Below are 26,253 nucleotides of genomic sequence, written 5' to 3'. Positions count from 1 at the left end.
TTCTAGAATCCAACTCACCAATTGTAAAGTCCAGTGGTTTCTATAGTCAAATTATAGCCCCTTCCCACCCATTTTGAATGCCCTAGTCACCAACAAAAACAAAAACAAAAAAAACTCAGTCTGTCCTTAGTTGCTACCTTTAGAAACTAAGAATGCTTTTTAACTCTTCCTTGGAATTCCTTTGCTTTCTGTGGGATCCTGCATACAATCTGAGTTCCATTTGTTATGGTTTAAAGGAGCTGAAAGAAACTGTGAGAACCAGAAATGGTTCGATTAGGTAATTCCAGCTTAATTAGTATTATTTTGGTTAGTGCCTTTGGCCTCTCACTAACATAATTGGTAAATGATGTCTTTAAGGAAACAATAACAGAGTAATGCTTTCATTGTGCAGATGAATTTTCAGTTCTCTTTAATAGCTGCTCTGCCCTATCCACACTGCCAGCCTTACCCAGTTAATTTTGAGCAACAGTATTTTTCTGCTCCATTACCCCTTCCATCCCGCCTCTCAAGTGTAATTAAACTATGCATTTCGGCAGATGGATTGTACCTGTAAAAGCACCAGGACCACAAAGTACTAACTGGGGACTAGCTGATGATAAGCATACTTTTTTCTTACAAAAATTATGTTATATCATTTTCTTAAGAGTTAGTTTAGATTGTTAACGTTTCTTTCTCAGTCACCAAGCCACCCCCGTTGCCCCCTTGGATAAGCTAGTAAGAACAAGTAAACTCTTAAAAGCAAGTGACATTTTGTTCTTCAAAGGTCTGGAGACTGCATAAATAAGGGTTTTGTGTCAATACTCACTGTGTTTTCTCCCAGAGATATGAGATAATTTTCTGATCATCTGAGCTTTTGCTGCCATCCAGGGTTGTGCTGTCCACAGGAAGGGTCAGCTCCTTATCCGGGCCTGCATCTGCTTGTGGAGGCTTGTTGTTTTCTAGAAGACAGAGACACAGAGGTCAAAAGAAGGTAGTTTGGCTGGGAAAAGAGAAGAGCCACTGGGACATATGTTCTGGAAGCCATCAGGACTCTGCCTCTCTGCCCAGAGAACAATCAGATATTGTGGGTCAGGGAGCTCATGATGAATATAAGACTGAAAGACATAAAACTATTCTGAAAGAACACGGCAGAACATAACAAAGTTGTAATGCCATGCTAAATTTGAAATGTAATACTATGGGAGTTCAAATGAAAGAGTCTGAGTGATAAAGATAGGGCTTTCTTGAGGAAGTGGGCTTTAAGCTATCCCTTACAGGACGTGGTAGGTTTTGGGATAACAGAGACTCTATCTGCTAGGTCCCCTCGAAGGCACAATGACTAGCCAAAGGCAAGGGCACAAGCTGAGGCTGTGAAGTACTCTTTCTCTCTAGCTCTGAAGAAAGCACTTGGAACGGACAAGTGAAGTTGCCAGGGTCCCCGTGGACTGGTGCCTCCCACTACCGCTGTGTAGCTCAGAACCCAAACCCTCTTCTCCCCTATGGTTCCAAGGACCAGCCAACAGAGGAGTCTGCGCTACAAGGTTGGAACTTACCAGGCTGCACAATAACAGTCACTTGAGCAGTGGCCTGCTGTCCTATCGTGTCAGTCACTGTGAGCTGGTAAGTGTAGTCTCCTTCTTGCATGGCAGAGAGCTGCAGGGTTGGTGTTCTAACACCCTGGATGTATAAATACAGACAAGTGGAAAAGCAGACTCCCAGAATCACAACATCATACAGTAAGTCCTACTCTGGTCTAAATGATGCACCCAGTTCTCTAAAGCTAGTGAGTGCAGCATCAAACACTGTGGGACATCCTGTTGAAAGTAAAAGGTTCCCGTTTCAAGGGAACAACCTTCCCTGACAGCAGCACTTTCAAATAAAGTCAGAGCTCTCCCCAGAGAAAGGAGTACAGGAAACTGTGCACAGATAACCAAGATCATCAGTCTTTATGACCCAAGCCAGAAAGAAGGCCATGAGCATATAATAAAACAACATGCTTTTAAAACCATGTTCTTCCTGCTGAGGCCACTCAGTCATCAGAACAAAGCTGCCTCAGTAAAACATGGCAACTCAAGAGGTTATGCAATGCCACGCTGTCCCCTTGCAGGTTCATGCAGATGCTGCAGCAGCAGAGAAACCGAACATCGTATCTAAACAAAAGCCAGGTGAAATGTGAGCTTTAAGTCATGCCTCCGATTTGGAAACACAGTGTCAGAAGGAACATTATACCCAATTTAGGGCAATGCAGGAACTTCCTCTAGAAGAGTGAGCAAAACCTGGCAGCCTCTGGGCTGAATCTAGCTTGCAGGCGTTGTGTTTGGCCTGCAGTGTCTTAGAAGTTGGAAATTTTCTTTTTTTTTTTAATTTTTTTAAGATTTTATTTTTAAGCAATCTGTACACTGAATGTGGGGCTCAAACTCACAACCCCAAGGCCAAGAGTCCCATACTTCAGTGACAGCAGCCAGCCAAGCACCCCGAAAGTTGGAAATTTCCACATAAAGGTCTAGAATTCCATTTTCTCTTGAAAAGCTGGCCTATCTAGGAATATATGAGAGCGTATTTCCATGTGGCAACAACCAGCTGGACCTGAGGCACAGACGGCCACCTCAGTCAGGGGTTATGTTGTATGATTAGCCAAAGGCCCTATTCAGTTTTATTTACTTACGTTACCTGCCTGGTGACAGATCTAGTCTCTTCTTAAATATCTCCCGAGAGAAGATGCTCACCATCTAGCCAGGCGGGCTACTCCAATCTGTGGCAGAGCTCATTAAGATCTGCGCCCTTGTAGCATCAGAGTAGACTGACTCTCTGGAACTGTTCTAGAACAGCTCCCCTTTTTCATCTCATCTTTTTCTCTAATACTAAACACTAAAGACAAAGATTTTGCTAATGTGTTCATTGAAGGCCCCTTAAATTTTCTAAGTTTTTTTTTTAAATTCCAACCTTCAATGTTCTATATAAATCTGACTTTGGTAATTACAATGGGGCAAAAAGAAGCCTCCGTAGGGCAGCCAGCCTAGGAGCTCTGACTCCCCTGGGCAAGAGAAGGCAGAAGCCGCTCCCTCCTACCTGCATCTCCACCACTTTCCCCTTGCTGCTTGGGCTGAGTGACCACTCATAGCTGGTGATGCCATGATCATCGGTGCTCTGGTTCCCAAAGAGGATGATGGAGTTTTGGGGCAGGGTGATCACTTGGTTGGGGCCCGCATTGGCCACAGGGGGATAATCCACGGCTTTGTTCACTGTCAGGCTCGCAGTGGTAGAGCTGGTTGCTCCATCAGAGTCTACTACAGTCAAGCTATCAGGGCAGAGAAAGCAGTGCAGTCAGGGATGGGCTTAAGGAAGAGGAATGTATCTGAGAAGACTGAAAATTGAGGCTAAGAAATACCAAGGCAGCAAGGGTACCAAATGGTAACCAAATCTTTACCCATTCTTCTTGGAAAGACAGAATAATACTAAATGCTAACACTGACTGAGTGCCAGGCACTGTTCCAGGTGCTTTCTATCTCACTAAATCCTCACAATAGCTCTATGAAGCACTATCCTCATTTTACTCCTCACATAGACAAGGAGACTGAGGCAGAGAGAGTCAGGACCTGAATCCAGGCAGTATGTCACCAGCACTCTTTTGGCCCACTGCCCACACTGTGTGTTCTGTGTGCTCGGGCCTTCACGAGCATTGTCTGGTCTGGCCCACACAACAACGGTAAAGAGCAGGCATCCTTAATCTCACTTTACGGGAAGCTGAGAGAGGCTGAGTCATCTCCCCAGGACTATACAGTGGGCTAAGGTGCAAGCCCAGTTCTGTGACTCCAAAGCCCAGAAACCAAGCTTTAAGAACAGATAATCCCTTACAGGTGTGCTGTTTTGAAGGGACACATGCACCCCCATGTTTATAGCAGCACTATCAACAATAGTCAAAGTATGGAAAGAGCCCAAATGTCCATCGATGGATGAATGGATAAAGAAGATGTGGTATATATACACAAGAAGGACTACTCGGCAATCAGAAAGAATGAAATCTTGCCTTTGCAACTATGTGAATGGAACTGGAGGGTATTATGCTAAGTGAAATTAGTCAGAGAAAGACAAAAATCATGACTTCACTCATATGAGGACTTTAAGAGACAAAACAGATGAACATAAGGGAAGGGAAACAAAAATAATATAAAAACAGGGAGGGGGACAAAACATAAGAGACTCAAATATGGAGAACAAACAGGGTTACTAGAGGGGTGGGGGAGGGGGGATGGGCTAAATGGGGAAGGGGCATTAAGGAATCTACTCCTGAAATCATTGTTGCACTATATGCTAACTAATTTGGATGTAAATTTTAAAAAATAAAATTAAAAAAAAACAACAAATAATAAATAAATAATAAATAAATAAATAAAAAGAACAGATAATCCCTGGCCCCTGAAGCTGTGGGGCTTAGAGGCATCCCAGTAAGTAGAGCAAGCTGACTGCAGCAGGCCCTCCTCTGTGCACACATTACAAGAAGGGGTGCCCCGGGCGGACAACCTCGAGGATGGACCAGGAGGGCTGGCTCTGGCAAGACAGGCGCCCGAGATGCAAATGAATTCTCCTACGCGACAGCCCCACAGTTTGTGCCAGTGTGAAATAGGATTTGCAAGAGAAAAAAAAAATGTTCATTTATAAGAGCAGGCTTTTACCTAAATGATGCCTTCCAGCTGAACAGCCTAAAGCTTCTCTTGCCACCTCCAAATGTGAGCATAAGCAAGCAAGGAGGTTTGGGTTCCTTCCATTTTGCTGACAGAAAGAGGAAAAGCATCGAAAAGACATGTCGTTTGTTTAAATCTCACTGCCAGCCACAGACAGGGCCAGACACCTGTGGGGCTATGTCCCACAGCCTCACCTTCTACCCATGGCCTGAAGGGGAGTTTTGGTATTAGAGGCTTTTAGAAGAAGAGCACAAAAACATCAGACAAACAGACATGTGCAAATCAACAAACATCTCAAAAAAGAAAAATCCACAGAATCTTTCCTCTTTTTCCAGTTTCCTTGTTGTTTTCACATTTTTTTGTTTTGTTTTGTTTTTAAACATATCCCATTTGTCTCCTATTTCAGAACAGAAGTAAGTTACAGACAAATGGCAAAGGGCAGCTACCCGTTATTCTTTCACCTCAAACAGTCCCGGGCTTCCATGCAAGGATACTGGACCCAATTAGCAGCTGACTACAGGGCCGGGGAAAGAGGCCCCTGCCATATGAACATAGGGGAGAAGGAAAGGTGAGTGGAACCAAACAGACTGGATCTTAATGCTAATCAAACCCTCATCATTTCACAGATTGAAGGTTAGAAAAAAAAGAATCACCCCCAATACTGCATCCACCCAAATACAGTGGTTAAAAGTGCAGACCTGAGTCCTACTGCCTGTGTGACCCTGGGCAAGTTACTTAACTTCTCTGTGCCTAAATTTCTTAATCTACAAAATAATAGGATTAAATGAGCTACTGCATGGGAAGAGCTCAGAACAGTACTCACAATAATTGTTCAATAGTAGCTATTATTGTTACTTTTTTAAAAAGATCAATCTGGCCCAAGCTAAATTTCATAAATGCTAAAGCTCCTATATTAGAAATCTAAGGTAAAAACCAACTCACATTTTCATTTTAAGCCAATGAGAAGGTTCCAACCCTGTTGAGTGGCAGCTGCCTTTCAATCATCTGGTCTTGAGTCAATGAGAGTGCTAAGTCCTATTTATTTACATGGCAGGTGTTGTGCTAGGACATTTATCACTGTGCCTCTGGTAGTGTCTAAAACTTGACTCATCGCAGATCCAGTGGGGAAGACAGACACCCATGAATGAACTATTGCACCACGGTAGGTGCCACATAGAGGCACCAAGTGCAACAATTCCAGGGAGAGACATATTCTCTCCTCTTGGAGGAGTCTCAGGACTCGTAGAAAACTGAGCAGGTCGCTAAGGATGGGCAGAACTCCAACAGATTGAGTAGAGCATTCAATGAACCATAAACAAAATATGTACAGGTCAAGTCAAGGAGTGGAACAGAATGAGCCCTGACCTGAGGGTTAGAGAACCTAGCTGAAACGTGTGACCCTAGAGAAGTTAGTAAATACACTGAGCCTCATTTTTCTCAGATGTAAAATGAGGATGGTATCATGTACATACAATGTTTGTATGATACTCACAAGTGCTCTGTAACATACAAGAAGTCTTGCAAACATAAAGAGGATGACTCTAGAGTCAGCCTCACACTCTTATTAATAATATCCTATAAAGTCGACACTAGTTCCCAGGACTATCTTTGAATCAAATTCTCTCAAAATGCCCCAAAAGATAAAGATCCTAGAAATCATATTGAAATAAAACACTAGTCAAAAGTAAAGATTTTGAGATCTCATAAGTTGAGGGAACATTTACCGAAGGGAAGGGACAAGATAGGAGTAGGTAGGTTCCTTCTAGATTTTTCCTGAGAAAAGGCAAAGGAAGGTGAGCCGTTTCACTTAATGACAGAAATCCTAAAAAAAAAATGTTTGGAGATGTGCCAGGTGCAGCTTTGAGAAGGGTTAACTGTGGTAGGTCTTGATCTACTATGCAAGAACATCTGCCCTAAAAACTTATCATTGGTGTGACCACAATCACCACAGGACTCAGAGAAATAATTGAGCCGAAGGCTGTATCATCAACTAAATCTACAATGACTTTGATATCTGTCAGAGTTACTCCTAGAGGAACATAAAACCCACAAGGGAAAAACACAGCCTAAGGTAAACTTGAAGGATCCTAATTTACCTGAAAGTGTAGTTCCCAGGGACGAGCTTACTTAGTTTTAATATGGCCGTATCTTCAGAAATCTTCTCTTCTCTCAGAGGTCCCTTAAGTTCTTCCCAATGGTATTGGACGATTTTATCATCATCAGTGCTTTCTTGACCATAAAGAAACATCAGTTACAACATGAAAGCACTGGGTCTCAGCACTTATCCAGCTTACACAAACTAGGGCAACTACCCAGAGATGTGAGGCTAGGAAAGCTTCGTGAAATTACAAACTATCTCTCCAGAGTGTTTCTTCCCTAGGAGTATTGGGTCAGTCTGCCTCTCTATGAATACTCCACTGCGTAGTTATCCAAGGTCTCCAACACAGGCAATCTCTGGTTAAAATGCTACTGTATGAAAAAAGGAAAATCAAAAATTCTCAAACGCGTGAAAAGATACTCAGCCTCACTTAAAATAAGAGAAATGCACATTTAAATTACACTTCAAGTGCTATATTTTTTACCTACCCGACTGGTAAAAGACCAAAGTTTCATAACACATATTATGGGTAAAGGTGTGGGGCAAAGCCCTCTCGCAAGTCATGGTGGATTTATGAGATACACCCTCTCCATAAAGAGTAATTTAGCACAATTTATCTTTGCCCTTGCAGTTCCTCTTTGAGGAATCTATCCTACAGGTATATTTGCACATGTGTTAAATGTCACGCTTACAAGACTATTTATGGCAACGTTCTTTGTAATAACAAAAGACCAAAAATAACCTAATGGTCATCAACAGAGATTGAATGAAAACAAGTATATAGCCATACGACGACATTATACAGCCATGTAATGGAAGGCTATGTAATCATTAAGAGAAAAAAAAAAATGAAACACTATTTCATGTACTGACTCAAAAAATTCTCCAACCTACAGAAACAAACATTGTACACAAAAGTGTGTATTATGTGCTATCGTAAAGACTGTATATGTATTTTCATACATATGCACAGAATGCCTCTAGAAAGACCATACAATTATACCGTTGATAGTCTGGAGGAAAACTGGACAGTTGGGAGACAAGGATGGTAGTTACTCTTCTCTTTATGCTTTTACTTACAATTTAACACTGACCTATTAAAAAATATAAAGTAAAATGGTACTATGTGAACCCTCTGTACTTCTCTCATAAGCGCTTCTTCTTGTTCTCCCTTCTCTCTTTGCCTGCTGTTCTTCTACCCTCCTCTTCTCGCCAGTAACATAATGAAATGTTTAACCTTGCTAGAGATTCTTCTGCTAGTGCTCTGACTGCATCCGCCAAAAGCCGCTATTGGTGCCAAGACAATCAGTGTAATGGGGCCTTAAGAGGTCTCTAAGGAAACCAAGCAAACTCTGGTGAGATGGCAGGCCTGAAACCTCTTTCACATGCAGCCAGGACGAGTGGCAGAGATCCCAGAGTCTTCTCATGTCATCCACCAGGGGACACTACTCTGAAGGATACAATGTTAACGAGCCGGGCCAGGGCATGGAGCACATTCTGTGAGTCTCTCCAGGAGGAGGCTGACAAGAGCCTTGTTAGGCAGTGAGGGCTTGGGGAGAGCTCCTCAGTCAAGACCCTCAGTTACTTACCTTGCTATGAGAGGAGGGAGCTTTGTTTCCATAGCTAAAAATGGTGACTCTATCTAAGCAAATTTGAAAACCAGGAAGTTTCATACTAAAATAATGCTAAGTATATGCTTAATTCCACTTTCTTACCATCTCAAGAGAGCAGAAGTATTACTTCAAACAAGCCACATGGGGATTTTAAATGGGGTCTGTCTTGTTTTTTACTTCCTAATCATTTGCTTGAGATGGGTAGTCCTCCCATAACATGGTCAAGAAGATGGGCCTATACAGAATGTGGACACAGTTGGCCCTGAATCTTCTACCAGACTTTTCTATCATAGTTCATAGTGAATGCTCTTCTAAAACATCACGTCTAGACAAATACTCACGGCTGCCATCAATGACTGTAGAAGTGGTTGGCAAAGAGATCTCCTGGAACTGTGGTGACACAATGGCAACGGGAGGCCGATTCTTACGAGGCTCTGCAGGAAAATGACCCAGAAGAAATTGGAAGAGGGGCTTTCTAAATTAGAGGAGGAGCAGGCCTATGTGAATGGATTATAAATCTGCTTCCATTACATAATTGATTTATTGGTTGCAGCATCACCAAATTAGAAAGTCACAAGACCAGGCTGCCATTCTACCATAAGATACCTGGAAGTGTTAAACCCTCTTCCAGGCCTGAAGATAGGCTCTTGTGCTGTCTTGTTCATGAAAAGTACTAGAGCAGCACAAGCTGAGTAGAGGTGGATAACTAACAAGCTTTGTGCAATAAAGGCCTTGGCAAGCAAACTATTCCTTGGCACGGACTGTGCTAAAAAGACAATGGGAGATTTCTCAACCATATCTGAGCTGATCGTGTGTGAGGTGACTAGGCCTGAGTGATGGGAGGGTCACAAACCACACTGTCTACTCAAGTGACTGTGAGCTAAAAACCCAATGGCCTTTTGAGAAATAATCCAATGGTCTTGATGTTAAACACATTTTTAATAAAGTGAAAGGACTACCTTGGTTACAAAGTTCAAGGAACAAAGAGAAAATAAAATCTATTACCAACAAAGGCAGAAAATACCATTTTCCAACTTCCCCCAAATTTCCCTGAAAATGCAAAACAAGATACTTTGCTACTGCACTGTAATTTACCAATGGTGGATCAGTTAAAAAAGAATGATGGGATTTGGTTTCCAAAGTGAAAGAAGACTGGCAAGGTTTAAATGAGGAATTGTGTGTGCAAAACCCGTATCTGGAAAGAGATCAGAAAGAGCCAGCCATTTGGCTGATTCTCCTTCTACATACTTCTCCTAAGCTCCTGGCTTTCTTGTGTCTCTTAATCACAACACATGGTCCTCTCTCAGCATGACCTACTTGGAGAAGTAGTTCTCAGACAGGCTATCGTTCAGGCCATACTGCACTGGGGGCCATGTGACTACTGTTTCTCCACCCAGCCAAATGTTCCAACTAGAACCAAAGAATATACTCTGCCACCTTAATCTTTTACTACATTGAACTAGGAATTGCCCAGTGAACATATTAAAAAAAAAAAAAAAAAAAAAAAGAATGGGAAATAAAAACCCCTCAAGTCAAATCTCCCCCTCTTTGGGAATCCTGCAGAGGGAGCAATGGAGACTCAGCCACAGCTCGGAAACACATACCTGGTTTTACTGTCACGTTCACATAGCCTTCCCCATGGGTATTTTGACCATCTACAATCACTCTGAATTCATACAGGCCTGGAGTAAGCTGCGGGAGTGAAAGAAGACAACCACAAAGAACAGCAATTCTATGTAAAATAACACATATATCTGAACTTGCCATGCTGACACTGAACTCTCTTTTTGCACTGTTTCCAAAATGGAGAAAGTAAACTAGCTAAGGAGATGAAACAATGAATTATAAACTAAAAAACCATAGCTTTTAATGTGACTCTTATTACCAGCTGACTCTAGAACAACAAAAGGGAATTCAATATCTCTATACTCCCATTTTCTTTTCAGAAGAACATTAAGGGCCCAACCATCCTATTTCACAGAGTTCTGAAATTAAAATAATCATCTGTGCAAAGAAAACCATTTTCTAAAACTACCAAATAGCTCCCAAATATCTGAATATTTTTCCCTCCTGATTTCCACTAACGGTATAAACATAATATAAAGAAAATCACCCACAATCCCACTGTCTTAACATATCAGGTAACTATATTTCTTCTCCTTCCAATCCTTGACCGCATATAAAAAAAAAGTTTTTAAGTAGTTCATTCATTCAGCAAACATTTACTGAGAACCAATCATGTACTGGACATTATCCTAGGCTTGGGGTTTAGAGATGAATAAGAAAGGATTACTACCGTCAAGGAACTGGACTTTCAGGGTCCAGTTAAAATCAAGGTGTGCATCAAGCTTTTTTGTTGTTCTTGTTATTTCATGTCTTTTATTAACCCATATAGAATTCCTTGTCCTCCAGATTATTGAAGCAACAGGTCAGAAAACACTTACGAAAATAATGCCAAAGTGGCTTAGTAATAAAAACTCCAGCGCCACATTCATCCGAAAGGCACTCCAGATGAAGGTGATTGATTTGGCCATTCTCATCCACCTTATGGTATTTCAAGACAGACAGCTTAACCTTCTTTCTCTTATGCTTATTCTTCTTGGGAGTGGTGTAAGACTTCTTCCTTTCCTTCCTTCCTCTTTTTTTTTTTTTTTTTAAATGTTTACTTTTGAGAGAAAGAAAGAGAGGCACGAGCAGGGGAAGGGCAGAGACAGAGAGGGAGACAGAGAATCCTAAGCAGGCTCTGCACTGTCAGCACAGAGCCTGATGCGGGGCTTGATCCCACAAACCGGAGATCATGACCTGAGCTGAAATCAAGAGTCAGATGCTTAACCGACTGAGTCACCCAGGCTTCCCTCTTCTTCCTTTTCTTAGCACCACCACAAAGTCGCAACAGAAGATGAAGAGTGGACTCCTTTTGAATGCTACAGTCAGATAAAGTATGTCCATCTTCCAGTTGCTTGCGAGAGAAGATCAGTCTGTGCTGATCAGGAGGAGTTCCTTTCTTATCCTGAATCTTGGCCTTTACATTTTCTATTGTATCCAAGGGTTCAACCTCGAGAGTGATGATCTTCCTCATATGGGTTTTCATGAAAATCTGCAACTTGGCGGTGGTTCCACTGCAGATGGTGGATCGGAAAGAGAAACCCGCATCAAGCTTTTTATTATTCTTTCTTCTGTTCATGTAACATGAGCACTTTCCTCAGTATAATAGTCTTTTTAATGGTCATTTTAAAGCTACAGAATAGTACATGAGTAACTGTGTCTTATCACATAGGCATTCCACATTGTTGAGTATTTGGGTTGTTTCCAGATCTTTATGCTGTGATGAACATCATTCAGACAAATGAGGTTTTTCCTTTCTTCTGAATTATGCTCTTTGAGAACATGCTAACTGACTAACATTTCTGACGTTTTTCTTCTTGTAACGCTCTTATTTCTTGGCTTTCACTTCTCTGTTCACTCCTCATTTCCTTCAGTTTCTTCTTCCTTCCACACCTTTAAGGACAACATTCCCCAGGATTCTAATTGCAACCTGTTTATTTCTTCACTGTACGCACTGTCTCTGGATGATCTCATCTATTACCATGGTGTCAGTGTCATTTCTTTGAGGTTGCTGTGAAGATTTATCTCTCTAGCCCAGATCTGTGTCCTGATCTCTAGTCCTTGATCCCAGCTACTTCCTGGACACCTCCACTCAAATGTTTCACAGGTACCTCAAACTCACTCTGTCCAAAAATGACTTAATCATCTGTAAACCTCACCCAAACTTGCTTCTCTTTCTGTGTTCCTCATTTCAGTGAATATCACCACCGTCGCACTGACATCTACCCAGGTGCCTAAGCCAAAAGGCTAGAATTATCCTAGACTTTTCTTCCTCAACACCACTACCCAATTAATTGATCACCAGGTCTAATTGAGTCGACCTCCATATAATATTTCTCACATCCACTCACTTCTCTCTGTTCACATTGCCATCACCTTAGATTTCAACAATCACAGCACAGCTGTTAAAAGCAAGAGCTTCAGGAATGGAAAGTTCCAGTTCAAATCTACCAATTAATAACAGCATGAACTTTGGCTAAATCGCTTAATTTTTCTAATTTTTAGTTCTGTCATTTGTAAAACAGATATTAATACCTACATGTTGGGGTTGTTATGAAGATAAAATGAAATAAGTGCATAAAACAATTAGCACTACGTCTGGCACATGGTAGGAACTCAACAGGTGATCTTTAAGTTTTATTTTATTTATTTAGTTTTTTGAAGTGCCTGGGTGGCTCAGTTGGTTGAGCATCCGACTTTTGATTTTGAACTCAGGTCATGATCCCAGGGTCATGGGATCAAGCCCCACGTCAGGCTCTGCACTGAGCGTGGAGCCTGCTTGGGATTCTCTTTCTTTCTGTCCCTCTATCCCTTTCCCCCACTTATGCTCACTCTTTCTCTCTCAAATGAAAACAATTTTAAAAATAAAACTTTATTTATTTTTTTTACTCAGGCTATTACCATCTCACACCTACATTTTTCAACAGATTCTCCATTGGTTTCCCTGGTTTGAGTCTTACCTCCTCTAATCTGCAGGCGGGGTGATCTTTCTAAACTGAAGATCTAAATAAGTCTTTCTGCTGTTTAAAACCTTTCAAAAGCTCCCTAGTCCCTATGGATAAGCTTCTAAGTCCTCAGGTTGGTGTAAGACTCTGTGCGATCTGATCCCTGCATCTCTCTGACTTCTTTGTGCCACTGCTCTTCTCGTGCTAGAGGGTCCAGTCACACCGAACCACATGGAATTCCCTTTTTCCCACATTTTCCCTCTAATATTTGGCCCAATGGATATATTGCTTCTCCTGCATGGGGTATCTGCACTCCATCCTTTACCCAGCACTCCATCATGACCAAGCCAGGCAAACTCTAAGAAATCAAACTCCCCGGGGCTTCAATACCCCCTGCACCAACCAAGTGCATCCCCTGTTATAACTGCCTGCTTCTGCTCAGTATCACCCATGAGACTCTATTGTCCTTGAATGTGAAGATTTTGATCAATTCACTGGTAAATCTCCAATGCCTGACACATAACTAGTATACAATGAACAACGGAAAAAAGAGAAAGAAAGAATGAATGAATGAATGAATGAGCATGCTTGGCCAAAGAATATGAACATTTTTATGGCTCTTAATAACTACACTGAATCTCAAAAAAGACTGAGCCAATTTACAGTCTTGTGGCCGCAAAAAACTTAGCTTATCTCCCAAATTCTAAAATCCTTATGTTACCCTTAAAAGCTGTTTAGTGTATATTTTCAGCTATCACCACCATACTTATACAGTCTTCTCACCATAAATGAACATTTGAGAGTCATACACTAACAAATACTGGATGTCAGCCAGACTTTTGGAGGATTCACTTCTGAAAGACTTCCTGATTTAAGTGTGAGCAAAAAATTTTACATTACACATTTTAGAAAATGGTCAGCACCTCTTCCCTGGCCCCACAAATGAGAGGAGGCAAATTCACCTTGGATAGTTTGAGGATCTGGGAATGTTTCCCTTCCATCTCGCCACTGTAGTCTTCGGGATGAGTAATCAGCTGCCAGTCGTAGGTGTAGGTTTCTCCTATAGAAGGGCAGTTACAAAAATCATGAAAACACACACCTACACACAAGGAGGGCAGCCACACATTCTGCCAATAACAAATCTCTTTTAAATCTTGACAAGGATTTCGTTTTTAAGATTCCACCCCAAAGCCTATAGGGAAAACCAAACGTTTTGTTGAAAAAAGAGAGATTCTGCTGACTCAGCTACAGTCAGGGCTTCTTCTACTTTCTCCCAGCAGTGCTCTTTCCTGCCCCATATCCACCCTCCCATTGAGAGAGGCCAATCCTCCCTCCAAATACTGGGTTGCTTATGGTGTGGTGTCACACTGAAAGTACATGCCCTACCAACCACTATAGATGAACTTACTGGGAACAAAGGCCATTTTCTTGCAAAACTTCTTTTGCAACAAAGAACAGCAATGACTTCTAAATAACATGGTTCAAAAATAGCTTTTTTACAGAGTGCTAACAATGCTTGTCTCACTGAGGTCATCACACCCTGGTGAGTTAAAAGAGCTACTTCATTCCTGCTGAGCTAAATAACACACTGCAGAAGATGGTAGGGGATGGCCCATTTAAAACAGGCCCCACTGAAATTAATTAAGATCAAATGAAGCATTAAATGGTCCTCATTTGTAGCTCAGACTATATGAGTAGGGCAAGGACAGAATCCTGTTATCTAAATGGAATCCCTCCCTCGTGAAAGTGGTCTTAAATTTGGAGGAGGAAGGAACTAAATTCATGTCTGGCTAGGGAACGAAGGCTTAGTTTACATTACTACTCAAAAGGAAAAAAGAAAAAAAACAAAAACAAAACCTCAAAAGCATAACAGAGAATGGCCAACCCAATTCCAAGATAGCCTTCATCTGAAGACCAGATTTTATTTTATAAGCCTAAGATACGAGATCTATTACTCTTCCTTCCTCCCCAAAATACTAGTTTTGTGTTGGCCAGCCGTCAGCCCTGCGCAGCTCTCACAAATGTATTATGCAGAAGTCAGGTTAGGTGAGAAGCAGGAAAGTAACTGCAGCAGTGGGACTGGTGCTAAGAGATGACATTTCTTCCAACTGTAATTGGAAATTTTTTTCCACACAGAAAACAGACTCACACCAGTTTGGGAACTGACAATTTTATAATATCTAAGGCTGGCAATGCAATTTCAAGAAAGGACAATATTCCTAGGACAGAAAAGTTTGAGGGATGCATTATGCCTTACAGCCCAAAATTTGCCCAAGGGTAGGAACAACTGAGGACAGGTCTGCTAGACAGAATGCTGGTTTAAATGATTCAGGGCAGTGGTTTTCAAACCATGCCTCCGAACCCCAGAGAGATCCTGATAGGCACTTCAGGGACTGCCACAGGAGATGAGGGGGAGGAAGAGTAGGCAGAGCTGGTCCTGTTCATCTGTCCTCAACCTTTGAAAATCTGAAACCATTCATCTCATGTATCTGATAAAGGCTGAGCAACTCATGGAGAGGACAGTTGAAAAGAATCTGTTTCTCGGGGCATCTGGGTGGCTCAGTCGGTTAAGCGTCCGACTTCAGCTCAGGTCACAATCTCACGGTTCGTGAGTTCGAGCCCCGCATCGGGCTCTGTGCTGACAGCTCAGAGCCTGGAGCCTGCTTCAGATTCTGTGTCTCCCTCTCTCTCGGCTCCTCCTCCGCTCATGCTCTGTCTCTCTCTCTCTCTCTCTCTCTTTCAAAAATAAATAAAAACATTAAAAAAAAATTTTTTTTTAAAGAAAAGAATCTGTTTCTCAACCTATGTGGTTTGGAATACTGATCTACAAGGTGACAGCACCTCACAGACATGAACATGCAAACAGGGGTTAGACAAGAAGATAAGGCAGAACTCAGCTGCTTTTACAAAACAGTGGTGGCAACCACAGCTCAAGGCTGTTCTCTCACTTCCATCTTCAAAGGCCACCCAATTCATTCACCTTAACTTACCACCAGAGCGGGGAAGGAAAAAGCTTCTCTGGAGGAAGTTGGAATGAACTGATAATTTGAGGGCAGACATATAGAACAGAGAGGGCATTTAGGTTCTGGAAAAGTACTTTTGCATAAATATGCTATTTGGTATTAGGCCTATTAGAAAGCAGGACTACTGTACAGGACAAGAGTACGTGTACCTAAAATGGGAGGACTCCAACCTGAATCCTAGAGTAGGACATTCTTCTTGACTCACCTTTAATGAGGGGAACATAAACCCAATGCAACCATTTTCCATCAAAGTATGCTTCACTACTGTCAAAGGAAGTTTTAAGAAGCGCATATATGTTTCTAAGTCAAATTCTGGTCTATCAACATATACTTCAAAGGTGAAAGGGATACTCATAGTATAAAAGTTTTCTTAAATACTGAATGAATCGTTCCCTAATTTATATATTTTATAAATCTGAATTTTATTTATCACATTGGGCTTGTCTTTTTTTTAATGTCAAATCTATATTAGCAGTAGTCTTGAATAACTTTTCTACAACTGCTATATCTACTATTTACTAGTTGTTTGGACAAAATAAATAGGTTAACCTAGCCTAAGTTTCTTCCTCTTTCAGTGGGTACAACACAACCTCCGCTTAATGAGCATCAGCTATATGCTAGGCACAGACTGAAGCAAGTCCCTTGTATGCCATCTCATTTTGCCCTTAAAATAACCGCATAAAGTAGAAATTATCCTCATTTTACTAAGAAATAAATGGAAACTTAGAAATAATTTGCTTAAAACCACTCAGATAATGACTGGCTGAGCTGGGATCTGAATCAGGCTTGACATCAAAGCCCATGATCTCAAACACTACATTACACTGCCTCTCGCATCAGATAAATATTTGTGCATGTGCACACTATATCCTGTTCTCACAGGTCTCTTGCAATGAGTAAATGAGTTAAGGTATGTAAATATCATTATAAATTAAAACATTATCCAAATGTAAGGGGATGTTTTACCTTCAAGTGGTTCTTGCAGAACAAATGCATTTAACTGAACCTCATTTTTAGGCAGGGTGATCTGAACACTCTTTCCAGCGGATACCACCAGCTCCTTTATAACTAGAAACAAAGAAAATATACAGGACATAAGAAATTAGATCCAGACTATCTCATTTCTCTCCCTCCTTTGGGGCCCAATTTGTTTTATAAATAATATTCTGCTATTTCCTTTATTTCCTCATTATTTATCTACTTTCTAATCCCCTGAAATTTGATTCTGCCCCCACTTTTCTCCTGACAAAGATCTTTTGAGGTCATCAACAAATTGATCCTCAGCAAATCCAATAGTTCTTTCTCAACTCACATACTTTACTTCTGTGGCATCTAATAATGCTGACTGCCTCGTTATTAAAACTCTCAGTTATCATGACACCATATTGTTCTATTTTTATTCCTTGTTCTCTGAGTTTTTCTTCACTGTATTTTAACTACAGTCTGTCCCTAAGCCCTCTTTATATAGTACTTTCCATAGAGTTCAATAATTAAAGTTCTACAGTGTCTCAAGGATCATCTTTATGCTGATAAATAACCTTCTAATAAAATACATCTATAACATTCCTGGAAGAAATGCCAAATATTGATCATGAAGCTAACCTTAATAATTTCTTTCTATTCCAATTGCTACAACCATAGACTTAGGTTATTCCAAGAATCTTAACTGGTCTTCCCTCTGCTAACACTCCCCACTGTAATCTATTCTGTCTTCTTCAAATACTACCCCCACCATGTTACTCTCCTACTTAAGACCCCCACTCCCACACCATGTTCGAGGCCAACTCCTAATCTGGCATTAGAGAACCATTATCATCTGATCACACCACCTCACCTTTCCTACCCAATTCTGCCTCAGCTGTATTCATTTTCCCTCTTGTGCTCCATACAAGACATGGTCTACTCTTGGGGACTTTGCTAATGTTATTTCCTTCAACTGGGCTATATGTTTTCTTTATTCTAAATCAGTACTTTGTTTCTAGCTTAAAGCCAGTCTTCTCTCCAAGAAATCTTCTCAGACCATTTCAGTTCAAACTTACCTATTTCCTGAACTACTTCAGCATTTCTGGAATACCCACATCAGCTAATAGCTATATACATACGGTCTTCATACTATTCAATAACTATCTCATACATGTCTAGGTTTCTCAACCTTGACATTACTGACATTTTGGACCAGATAACTCTTTGTTGTAGGGGGTGGGAGGAACTGTCCTACACACTGTAAGATGGTTAGCAGTATCCCAGGCCCCCACCCACTAGGTGTCAGTAGCAACCCTCCTCCATGATTGTAACAACCAAAAATATTTGCAGGTTATCGAGAACTACTATTATATAAATCTTATTTCTCTGACAATAATTGTCATTTGGCATGAGACCTAGGAATTAGAGAGCTTAAAGCAAACAAATGGCTGGTCCATCCATATTTCAAGACTGGGGGTCTTGAAACAAATGGCTGGTCCATCCATATTTCTTAGAAAACATGAAATTTGAGATTTATCTGCTTGAGAACACTGCACTTGGGGAGAAAGGAAATCTTCCTTATGGAAGTTTCAGCATTTAGACACCCTAGGAGATTGAATAAGAATTCTCTGAAGTGACTTTCAAAAAGAGAAAGAAAGAAAGAAAGAAAGAAAGAAAGAAAGAAAGAAAGAAAGAAAGAAAGAAAAAGAAAGAAAGAAAAGAGAAACCACTATACTCATAAAGAGTGTAATGGACAAAAATATAGCGTTGCTCAAACCCTTCACAATTACACCAAAAATTACAGGCATTCTGCCTGAACACAAAAATTACTTTAATACCTCAGGATTGAAACCCCAAAATTTCATGTTATACCACCATGAAAGAAGACCCTAGGAAATCAAAAATCAGCAAAAATTCATTTTCATTGGCTTGGCTTCACCCTGTTGCCTTTTCAGGGGATAAAGAATTTGTTTCCTTGATTAACCACTTCCTCCTAATACCTTAGAACAGCACTCATGAAGCACAGACTTGTTAAGGCAACACCGCTTATAAATTTCCTTCCTATGGGTTGCTTAAAAATAAAGATGCTGCTGAAATCAGAGAGACAAAGAACTGACGTACAATCAGACATTCAGAAGGCAAATAGGTACGTAGATACAACTGTCTTCCCACTGGCTTCTGTTTGTTTGGTTCCTTGAACGTTACTTAATTGAATCTTGGGCCTTTTAGTCCCCAACACAGTGGAATCTGGCTCTGGGCAAAAGAGCCTCATAAATTCTCATAGGCTGGGGCCTGCTGAGAAAAAGGATGGAGAGCCCCAAGTCCTATGATTACAGATACAATGACAGGATTATTATTTTTTCCCCCTAAACCACAGCACTTAAAAGTTATGCCTCCCTCCTTTTCTTGCAGTAAAGGGGACACTGTGATCAAACGCTCTACTTTTCATATCTTATCTCCAAGGACAGAAGCAAAGGGCCTCACCTGGGTATGGTGCTGAGGTGCTCTGGAAAGAGGCCTGGGGGGTAGGGGTAGCATAACTGTAGGAGGGAGCCACTGGCAGAGGGGTAACAATCTGGATTCTCCCAGGGCTTTTTATGTGCTGAGTGCTAGGTGTAGCACCAGGATCCTCTGATGTCTCAGGCTGGACTGACACATTCTTTGACCAACCAGGAGTCTCCGCAGTCAGGACTGTGGTTAAGGGACTGGAAATTACAACGGCCTTGTGGACCTAAAGAAATGCAAACATTCACTTAAATAGGCAAAAGTTATACAGCCAGTTTTTAGGTTATGTCTCATAAAATAATTACATGTTAAATGTTTTTATGAAAAATGCAAAACTGTCAAAAAATATTAAAGAAACTAATCTCGCCACCCAAACTGGTGTTCAAATGTTGTTGTCAGTCTTCCCAGTCTTTTTTACTATGCAAAGAGGTTTGCTTAAAACAAAATAGTCATAACCATTCTATGCATACTCTTTTACCTTCTTTTCTCAACATTTACATTAAATCTTTCTACAAATACTTCTTAAGCACTTATGGAACAGGGGCTGTGGATCCAAAATATAAATAAGACAGAATAGCTGTGCTCAACAAGTGCACGGTCTAGTGGGAGAGAGAACAAAAAAACCTAACAAGCCAAAATGATAAATACACCTATAAAGGTTACACTGAGCCCAAAAAGCATGGTCTGAAGAGTACTTATCTCCTCTCTTGAAGAGGGAGCATGTGAAGGACAGTTTCAATAAATAAATAAAGGCTTTTTCTAGAGGACAGTCCTAAGCTGAGTTTAAAAAGGTAAACAGTTTTTTACTGGAAAAAAGATGAGGGGAAAGAGAATATAGGTACAGGAAATGAGATTAGCATGGCTTGTGTCGGGAGCTGAGAGTCATAAGCAAAGTGAGAGGCAGGAAGTAATGGAGGATGAGCTGGAAAGACTGTCAAGAGCCAGACCAAAGAAGACACATGCTGTTTTAAGGTGCCAGGTAGTGTTGAGCAATTACAGTGTTGTAGACAGGGAAGTGACAAGGTCAGGTTTTTGTCTTAAATGGATCATTCAGGTTGCTGCATCATGTAAGGGTTTGAAGAACTAAGACAACAGCAGAAATACCACTTAGGAAGGTACTGCATTCATCCAAATGAGAAATGATGAGCGGCTACACAAAACTGGTGGTATGGATTTTTTTTAATCAACTGAATTGAAGTGTATTTTACAGAAAGTAAACTGCATGCTTTTAAAGTGTATAGGACTATGAGTTTTGACAAGGGTATATACCCAGGTAACCACAATCAAGAGAGAAACCATTTCTGTCAGCCCCAGAAGTTGGCTCATTCCCTTTGCAGTAAATTCCTGCCTCCACCCTCAGGCTTACGCAACCACTGATTTGTTTTCTGTCTCCATTGGTTAGTTTGGGCTTTCTTATATTCCATATAAAATGAATCTATTTTTGGTCGCGTACTATTTTTGTTTCTGGCCGCTTTCACTCAACATATTAAAAAAAATTTTTTTTAATGTTTTTATTTATTTTTGAAGGAGAGAGAGACAGAGCATGAGCAGGGGAGGAGCAGAGAGAGGGACACACAGAACCCGAAGCAGGCTCCAGGCTCCAAGCTGTCAGCACAGAGCCCGACGCGGAGCTCGAACCCACCAACTGCGAGATCATGACCTGAGCCGAAGTCGGACACTCAACTGACTGAGCCACCCAGGCACCCCTCACTCAACATATTTTAAAGATTCATCCATGTTATTGTGTATATCAGTAATTCCTTCCTTTTTATTACTGAGTAATACACCATTCTAGAGATATACCAAAATTCATTTACCCATTCATCTATTGATAGAGATTGAAGCGGTTCTCAATTCTCAGCTCTTATAAATAAATCTGCTATAAATGTTTGAATACCAAAGTTTCTGTTTATCTATTGATAGAGATTGAAGCGGTTTTCAGTTCTCAGCTCTTATAAATAAATCTGCTATAAATGTCTGAATACCAAAGTTTCTGTTAACATGTGTTTTAGTTAATTTGGGGTAAATACTCAGAAGTCTTTATTGCGGGTTACATGTAAGTGTGTATTTAAGTTTATGAACTGTTATCTAAAGTGGCTACACCATTTTGCATTTCTACCAGCAATGTATGAGAGTTCCAGGTGCTCCACAACTTCACCACACTTGGTATTCTTGGTCTTTTTATTTTTCATCATTCTAGTAGTATCTCACTGTGATTTAATTTGCATTTTTTTGATGACTAATGAGGCTGAATATTTTTTTATGTGTTTACTGGCCAGTCATATGTTTTCTTTAGTGAAATTCAAATCTTTGTCCACTTTTTTTTTACTTTATTAAGACATAACTGACATACAATAAACTGAGCATATTTAAAGTGTACAATTTGACAAATTTTACTAGCATACTTTGAAACCATCACCACAATCAAGATAATGAGCATATCCATCACTTCCAAAGATTCCTCATGCTCCTTTGTAATCCCTTGTCCCAACTCCCAGCCCCAAGCAACCACTGCTCTGCTTCTGTCACTACAGATTAGTTTGCATCTTCTAGTATTTTATATAAACAGAATCACATTCTATGTACTCTTTTTTTTTCAACGTTTTTTTTTTTTTTTTTTTTTAATTTTTGGGACAGAGAGAGACAGAGCATGAACGGGGGAGGGGCAGAGAGAGAGGGAGACACAGAATCGGAAACAGGCTCCAGGCTCCGAGCCATCAGCCCAGAGCCTGACGCGGGGCTCGAACTCACGGACCGCGAGATCGTGACCTGGCTGAAGTCGGACGCTTAACCGACTGCGCCACCCAGGCGCCCCATATGTACTCTTTTTGTCAGCTTCTTTCACCCAGCGAAATTATTTTGCTATCTGTCCACATTGCTGTCTATATCAGTACCTTTTCCTTTATGATTGCTGAGCAACACATATATTAATATACCACAATTTGTTTATTCATTCACCAATAGATGGACATATGAGCTGGTTCCAGTTTTTGCCTATTACAAATTGACTTGCTATATATATTCCTCTATAAGTCTTTGTATGAACCATATATTCTTTCATTTCTCTTGTGTAAATATCTGCAAGTAGAATGCCTGGTCATAAGGGAGATATGCCTTTAACTTTAAAAAAAACTACCAAACTATTTTCCAAAGTTGTATCATTATATAGTCCCACCACTGGTATGAGAATTCCAGTTGTTCTACAACCTTGACAGAAATTGGTTTTTTTGTCTTTTTAAGTCTTTTTAAGTTTAGACATTATGGAGGTGTGTAATGGCATCTTATTGTTGTTTTAATATGCATTTTCCTAATGATTAATAAGTATCTTTTCATGCACTTATTGGACATTTTTGTCCCAACACTGTATTGGATTGTATAAATTCTTTGATGGACTATCTGTTCAAATCCTTTGCTTTATTATTAGTTTTCTGATTAAGTTCAACAGCTCTTTATGTATTCTAGAATAAGAGCTTTGTTGGGTATTTAATTTGCAAATATGGTTTCCCAGTCTGTAGCTTGCCTTTTCATTTTTGTTACTGGTGTCTTTTAAATAGCAAAAGTCTATAATTTTTTATTCTATCATTTTTTTTTCTTTTATGGTTCATGCTTTTAGTGATATGAGTTTATTTATTTATTTAATGACAAGATCACAAAAGGGTTCTCCTGTGTTTTCTTCTATAAGTTTTATAATTTGAGCTCTTACATTTAGGTCTATGACCCATATGAGATAATTTTTCTGTACAGTAGGAGGTAAGGGTCAATGTTCATGTTTTTTCATATCACTATCCAATTGTTCCAGCATCTATTTATTGAAAAGATTATCCTCTCCCCATGGACTTGCCTTGGCACATCAACTAACCATATTTGCGTGGGTCTATTTCTAGATGTTATTCTGTTTCACTAATTTAGTCTATCTTTACACTAATACTACTGCTTTGATGACTGCAGCTTTACAGTAAGTCTTAAAACTACAAAGTTTAAATCTTCCAACTCTGTTGTTTATTTTCAAGGTCGTTTTGACATTCTAAGTCCCAGTCCATGAACATGATTGTACCAGTTTTCTAGGGCTGCCATAACAAATTACCACAAACTTAGTGGCCTAAAACAACAGAAACTTATTCTCTCACAGCTCTAGAAGCCAAAAGTTTGAAATCAAGACATTTGCAGGGCCACAATCCTACTGAAGGCCTTTGGGGAGACCTTCTTTGCCTCTTCCAACTCCCAGAGGCTCTTAGCATTTCTTGGCTTGTGGCAACATAACTTCAATCGCTATCTTCATCTTCATATGACTGTCTTCCTTGTGTCTCTCTGGGTCCAAATCTACCTTTGCTTCCTCATGAAAAGACACCAGGCATTGGATTTAGAGTCCACCCTAAATAAATAAAGAATGATTTTAACTTAAGATCCTTAACTAACTATATCTACAAATATCCTATTCCTAAATAAGGGCAAATACTGAGGTCCCAGGAGGGCATTATTTTGAAGGGAACACTCTTACAATACGGTATTATTTCTCCACTTTAGTTCTTTACTTTCAGTGATGTCTTACAGTTTTTGGTATGTAGCTCTTGCACATATTTTGTTAAATCCATCCTTAAGTATTTTATGTTTTTGTATGCCATACATTTTTTATTTTTATTTTTCTTAATGTTTATTTATTTAGAGAGAGACAGAGCACGCACGCAAGTGGAAGAGGGGCAGAGAGAGAAGAAGAGAATCCCAAGCAGGCTCCACACTGGCAGCCCAGAGCCCAACACGAGGCTCTATCTCACGAACCGTGAGATCATGGCCTGAGATGAAATCAAGAGTCAGATGCTTAACCAACCAAGCCATCCAGGCACCCTGGATGCTATACATTTTTAAAAACTTCAATTTCCAAGTATTCATCACTAATATATAAACACAATTGATTTTTGTATACTGGTCTTATATCCTGAAGCCGTTCTAAATTCCCTTAAAGAGTTCCAGTAGTTTTTGTGTAGATTCCTTGGAATTTGGGGGGTACATGATTCTATCATCTGTGAATAAAGGCAGTTTTCCTTCTTTATCTCCAATCTGTATTCCTTTAATTTCTTTTTCTTGCATTATTACATTAGCTAGGACCTCCAGTACAATGCTGAGTAAAAGTGGCTAGAGCCACTATTTGCTGGGCAATGTTCATCTTGTTTTCCTTTGTATCTTTGAACACGGGGTCCTTTAACTTTTTAAGCATGTTTTTAACAGCACTGAAGTCTTGCTAAATCTGACAGCTGAGTCCTCTCACAATTCACTTCTACTGATTACTTTTCTTTCCCTAAATGTGGGTCATACTTTCCTGATTCTTTTTTTACATGTCTCATAACACCTGGTTGGAAACTGGAAATTTTAGATCATATACTGCAGCAATTCGGGATTCTATTTTATTTTTCTGATGGGCTGTTGATTATTTTTAGTAACTTCTGTGTGCTTAAACTGAAGGATCAGACTCCCTCCACAGAATGTTGCAAGTGATACCTTTGCTCAGTTTTGTTTTGCTTTTTGTTCTTATTTTTATTTTAGCCTGGCTTCCTAGGTGTCGCTCCTGTATCTGCACAGTTTAGCAGTCAGTCAATGATTTGGGCAGAGGTTACTCAAACACATTAAGCCCATAAACCTTCACCCTCTGCCAATCCATCTGTGTGTTCCTTGGGGAATGCACTGAAAGTTGCAGCCAATTCTCAAGTCTCCTTTGATCTTTAGCTTTTACCAGGTTCTCTTGGGTATCTTTGGGTTTCTCAGTTGACCAGGGATATGTGGAGAGCTTATCTTAGCCCTTCTATGGCTCTCTTATTTTTAAGATCTTCCCATTAAGTTTCTGGCAGGCCCACCACTCATCCCAGCAGGCACTGCAATCTCAGGCTAGCAAAGCTGTGGATTCTCCCCATTCATTCCCAGCTAAGTTTGCCACGTTCAGTTGTCAAAGCTGAGTTTTCACCCTTTGCCCCAAGCCATGTCGAACCTCTAGAAAAGTGGCTAGTTTTCATGTCCAACCACACACGTAAAACTACATTTCTTGTCACCTGAGCTGGAGTGATGGAGGTAGACACTGATGGGGGAAGCCCCAGGAAGAAGACTACAGACACCCACTGTACTTGCTCAAAGCATTACCAGCTGAAATGCTTCTCAATTTGCTTCTGCCTCTATTATATTTTTAGTAGCCTGAAATATTTTTGACAATTCTGTTCAGTTTTATACGTATTTTTTCAATGAGAAAATTAGGGACCCTCTCATGATGCCATAAGTGGAAGTTCTCTAATCTCTATTTTCCCATTTTTAAAATCATTTACATTTCTTTTGAAATTCTTCAACTGTTCACTCACTAAAACCATTTTCCTTCAACTTCCTTTAGTTTTCTGAACATACTTTGAAGTCTTTGACTACTAACTCCAATATCTGAATCAAACTGGAGTCTGTTTCCATTGACTGCTTTTACCTCCTGAGTGTGGGTCACTTTCTCCTGTGTCTTTGCATGTCTAACAGTTTCTGTTTGAATACTGGACATCTAATAAATGCAGTGACTCTGGATTCTACTGTATTTTCATTGGGATTATTTACAGTATTTTTTTTTTCTAGTAGGCAAGTAACTTATCTGGAATTAGAACTGTAGACTTTGCTTCCTCTGCAATATGCAGCAACTGATATCTTTGTGTAATTCCCGCAGCTGCTTTTTCAGCCTGGTCCCCTGCAGGTGTTCTCGTTTAATCTGGTGATAAACAAAATAATTTTGCCATAGATTGTACCCAGAATTGGGGCCTACTCTGTGCTTTCTTAACTTCATGAGATTATTCCGTAAATTTTTTCAGCCTTAGACTCTGTACTTGG

General features: G+C 40.2%; 1 protein-coding gene across 6 annotated transcripts in view; it reads right to left on the bottom strand.

Moving 5' to 3' along the window:
- The window catches only part of KIAA0319L (KIAA0319 like), a 93,506-nt gene that overhangs the window by 20,200 nt on the left and 47,053 nt on the right, over positions 1-26,253 (bottom strand). For all 6 annotated transcript variants that reach the window (XM_058718110.1, XM_058718106.1, XM_058718107.1 and 3 more), the window contains exons 3-11: positions 19,393-19,639; positions 16,912-17,013; positions 13,885-13,982; positions 9,977-10,064; positions 8,714-8,806; positions 6,758-6,890; positions 3,049-3,277; positions 1,533-1,656; positions 806-938 (exon numbers count right to left, since the gene is read on the bottom strand). In XM_058718110.1, coding sequence (XP_058574093.1) covers positions 806-938; positions 1,533-1,656; positions 3,049-3,277; positions 6,758-6,890; positions 8,714-8,806; positions 9,977-10,064; positions 13,885-13,982; positions 16,912-17,013; positions 19,393-19,639 — 1,247 coding nt within the window. The remainder of the gene's footprint in view (positions 1-805; positions 939-1,532; positions 1,657-3,048; positions 3,278-6,757; positions 6,891-8,713; positions 8,807-9,976; positions 10,065-13,884; positions 13,983-16,911; positions 17,014-19,392; positions 19,640-26,253) is intronic.

Source organism: Neofelis nebulosa, chromosome 2, assembly GCF_028018385.1.
Source record: "Neofelis nebulosa isolate mNeoNeb1 chromosome 2, mNeoNeb1.pri, whole genome shotgun sequence".
NCBI lineage: Eukaryota > Metazoa > Chordata > Mammalia > Carnivora > Felidae > Neofelis > Neofelis nebulosa.
Note: the sequence above shows the minus strand (reverse complement) of the source record. Positions and strands in the feature narration are given on the sequence as shown.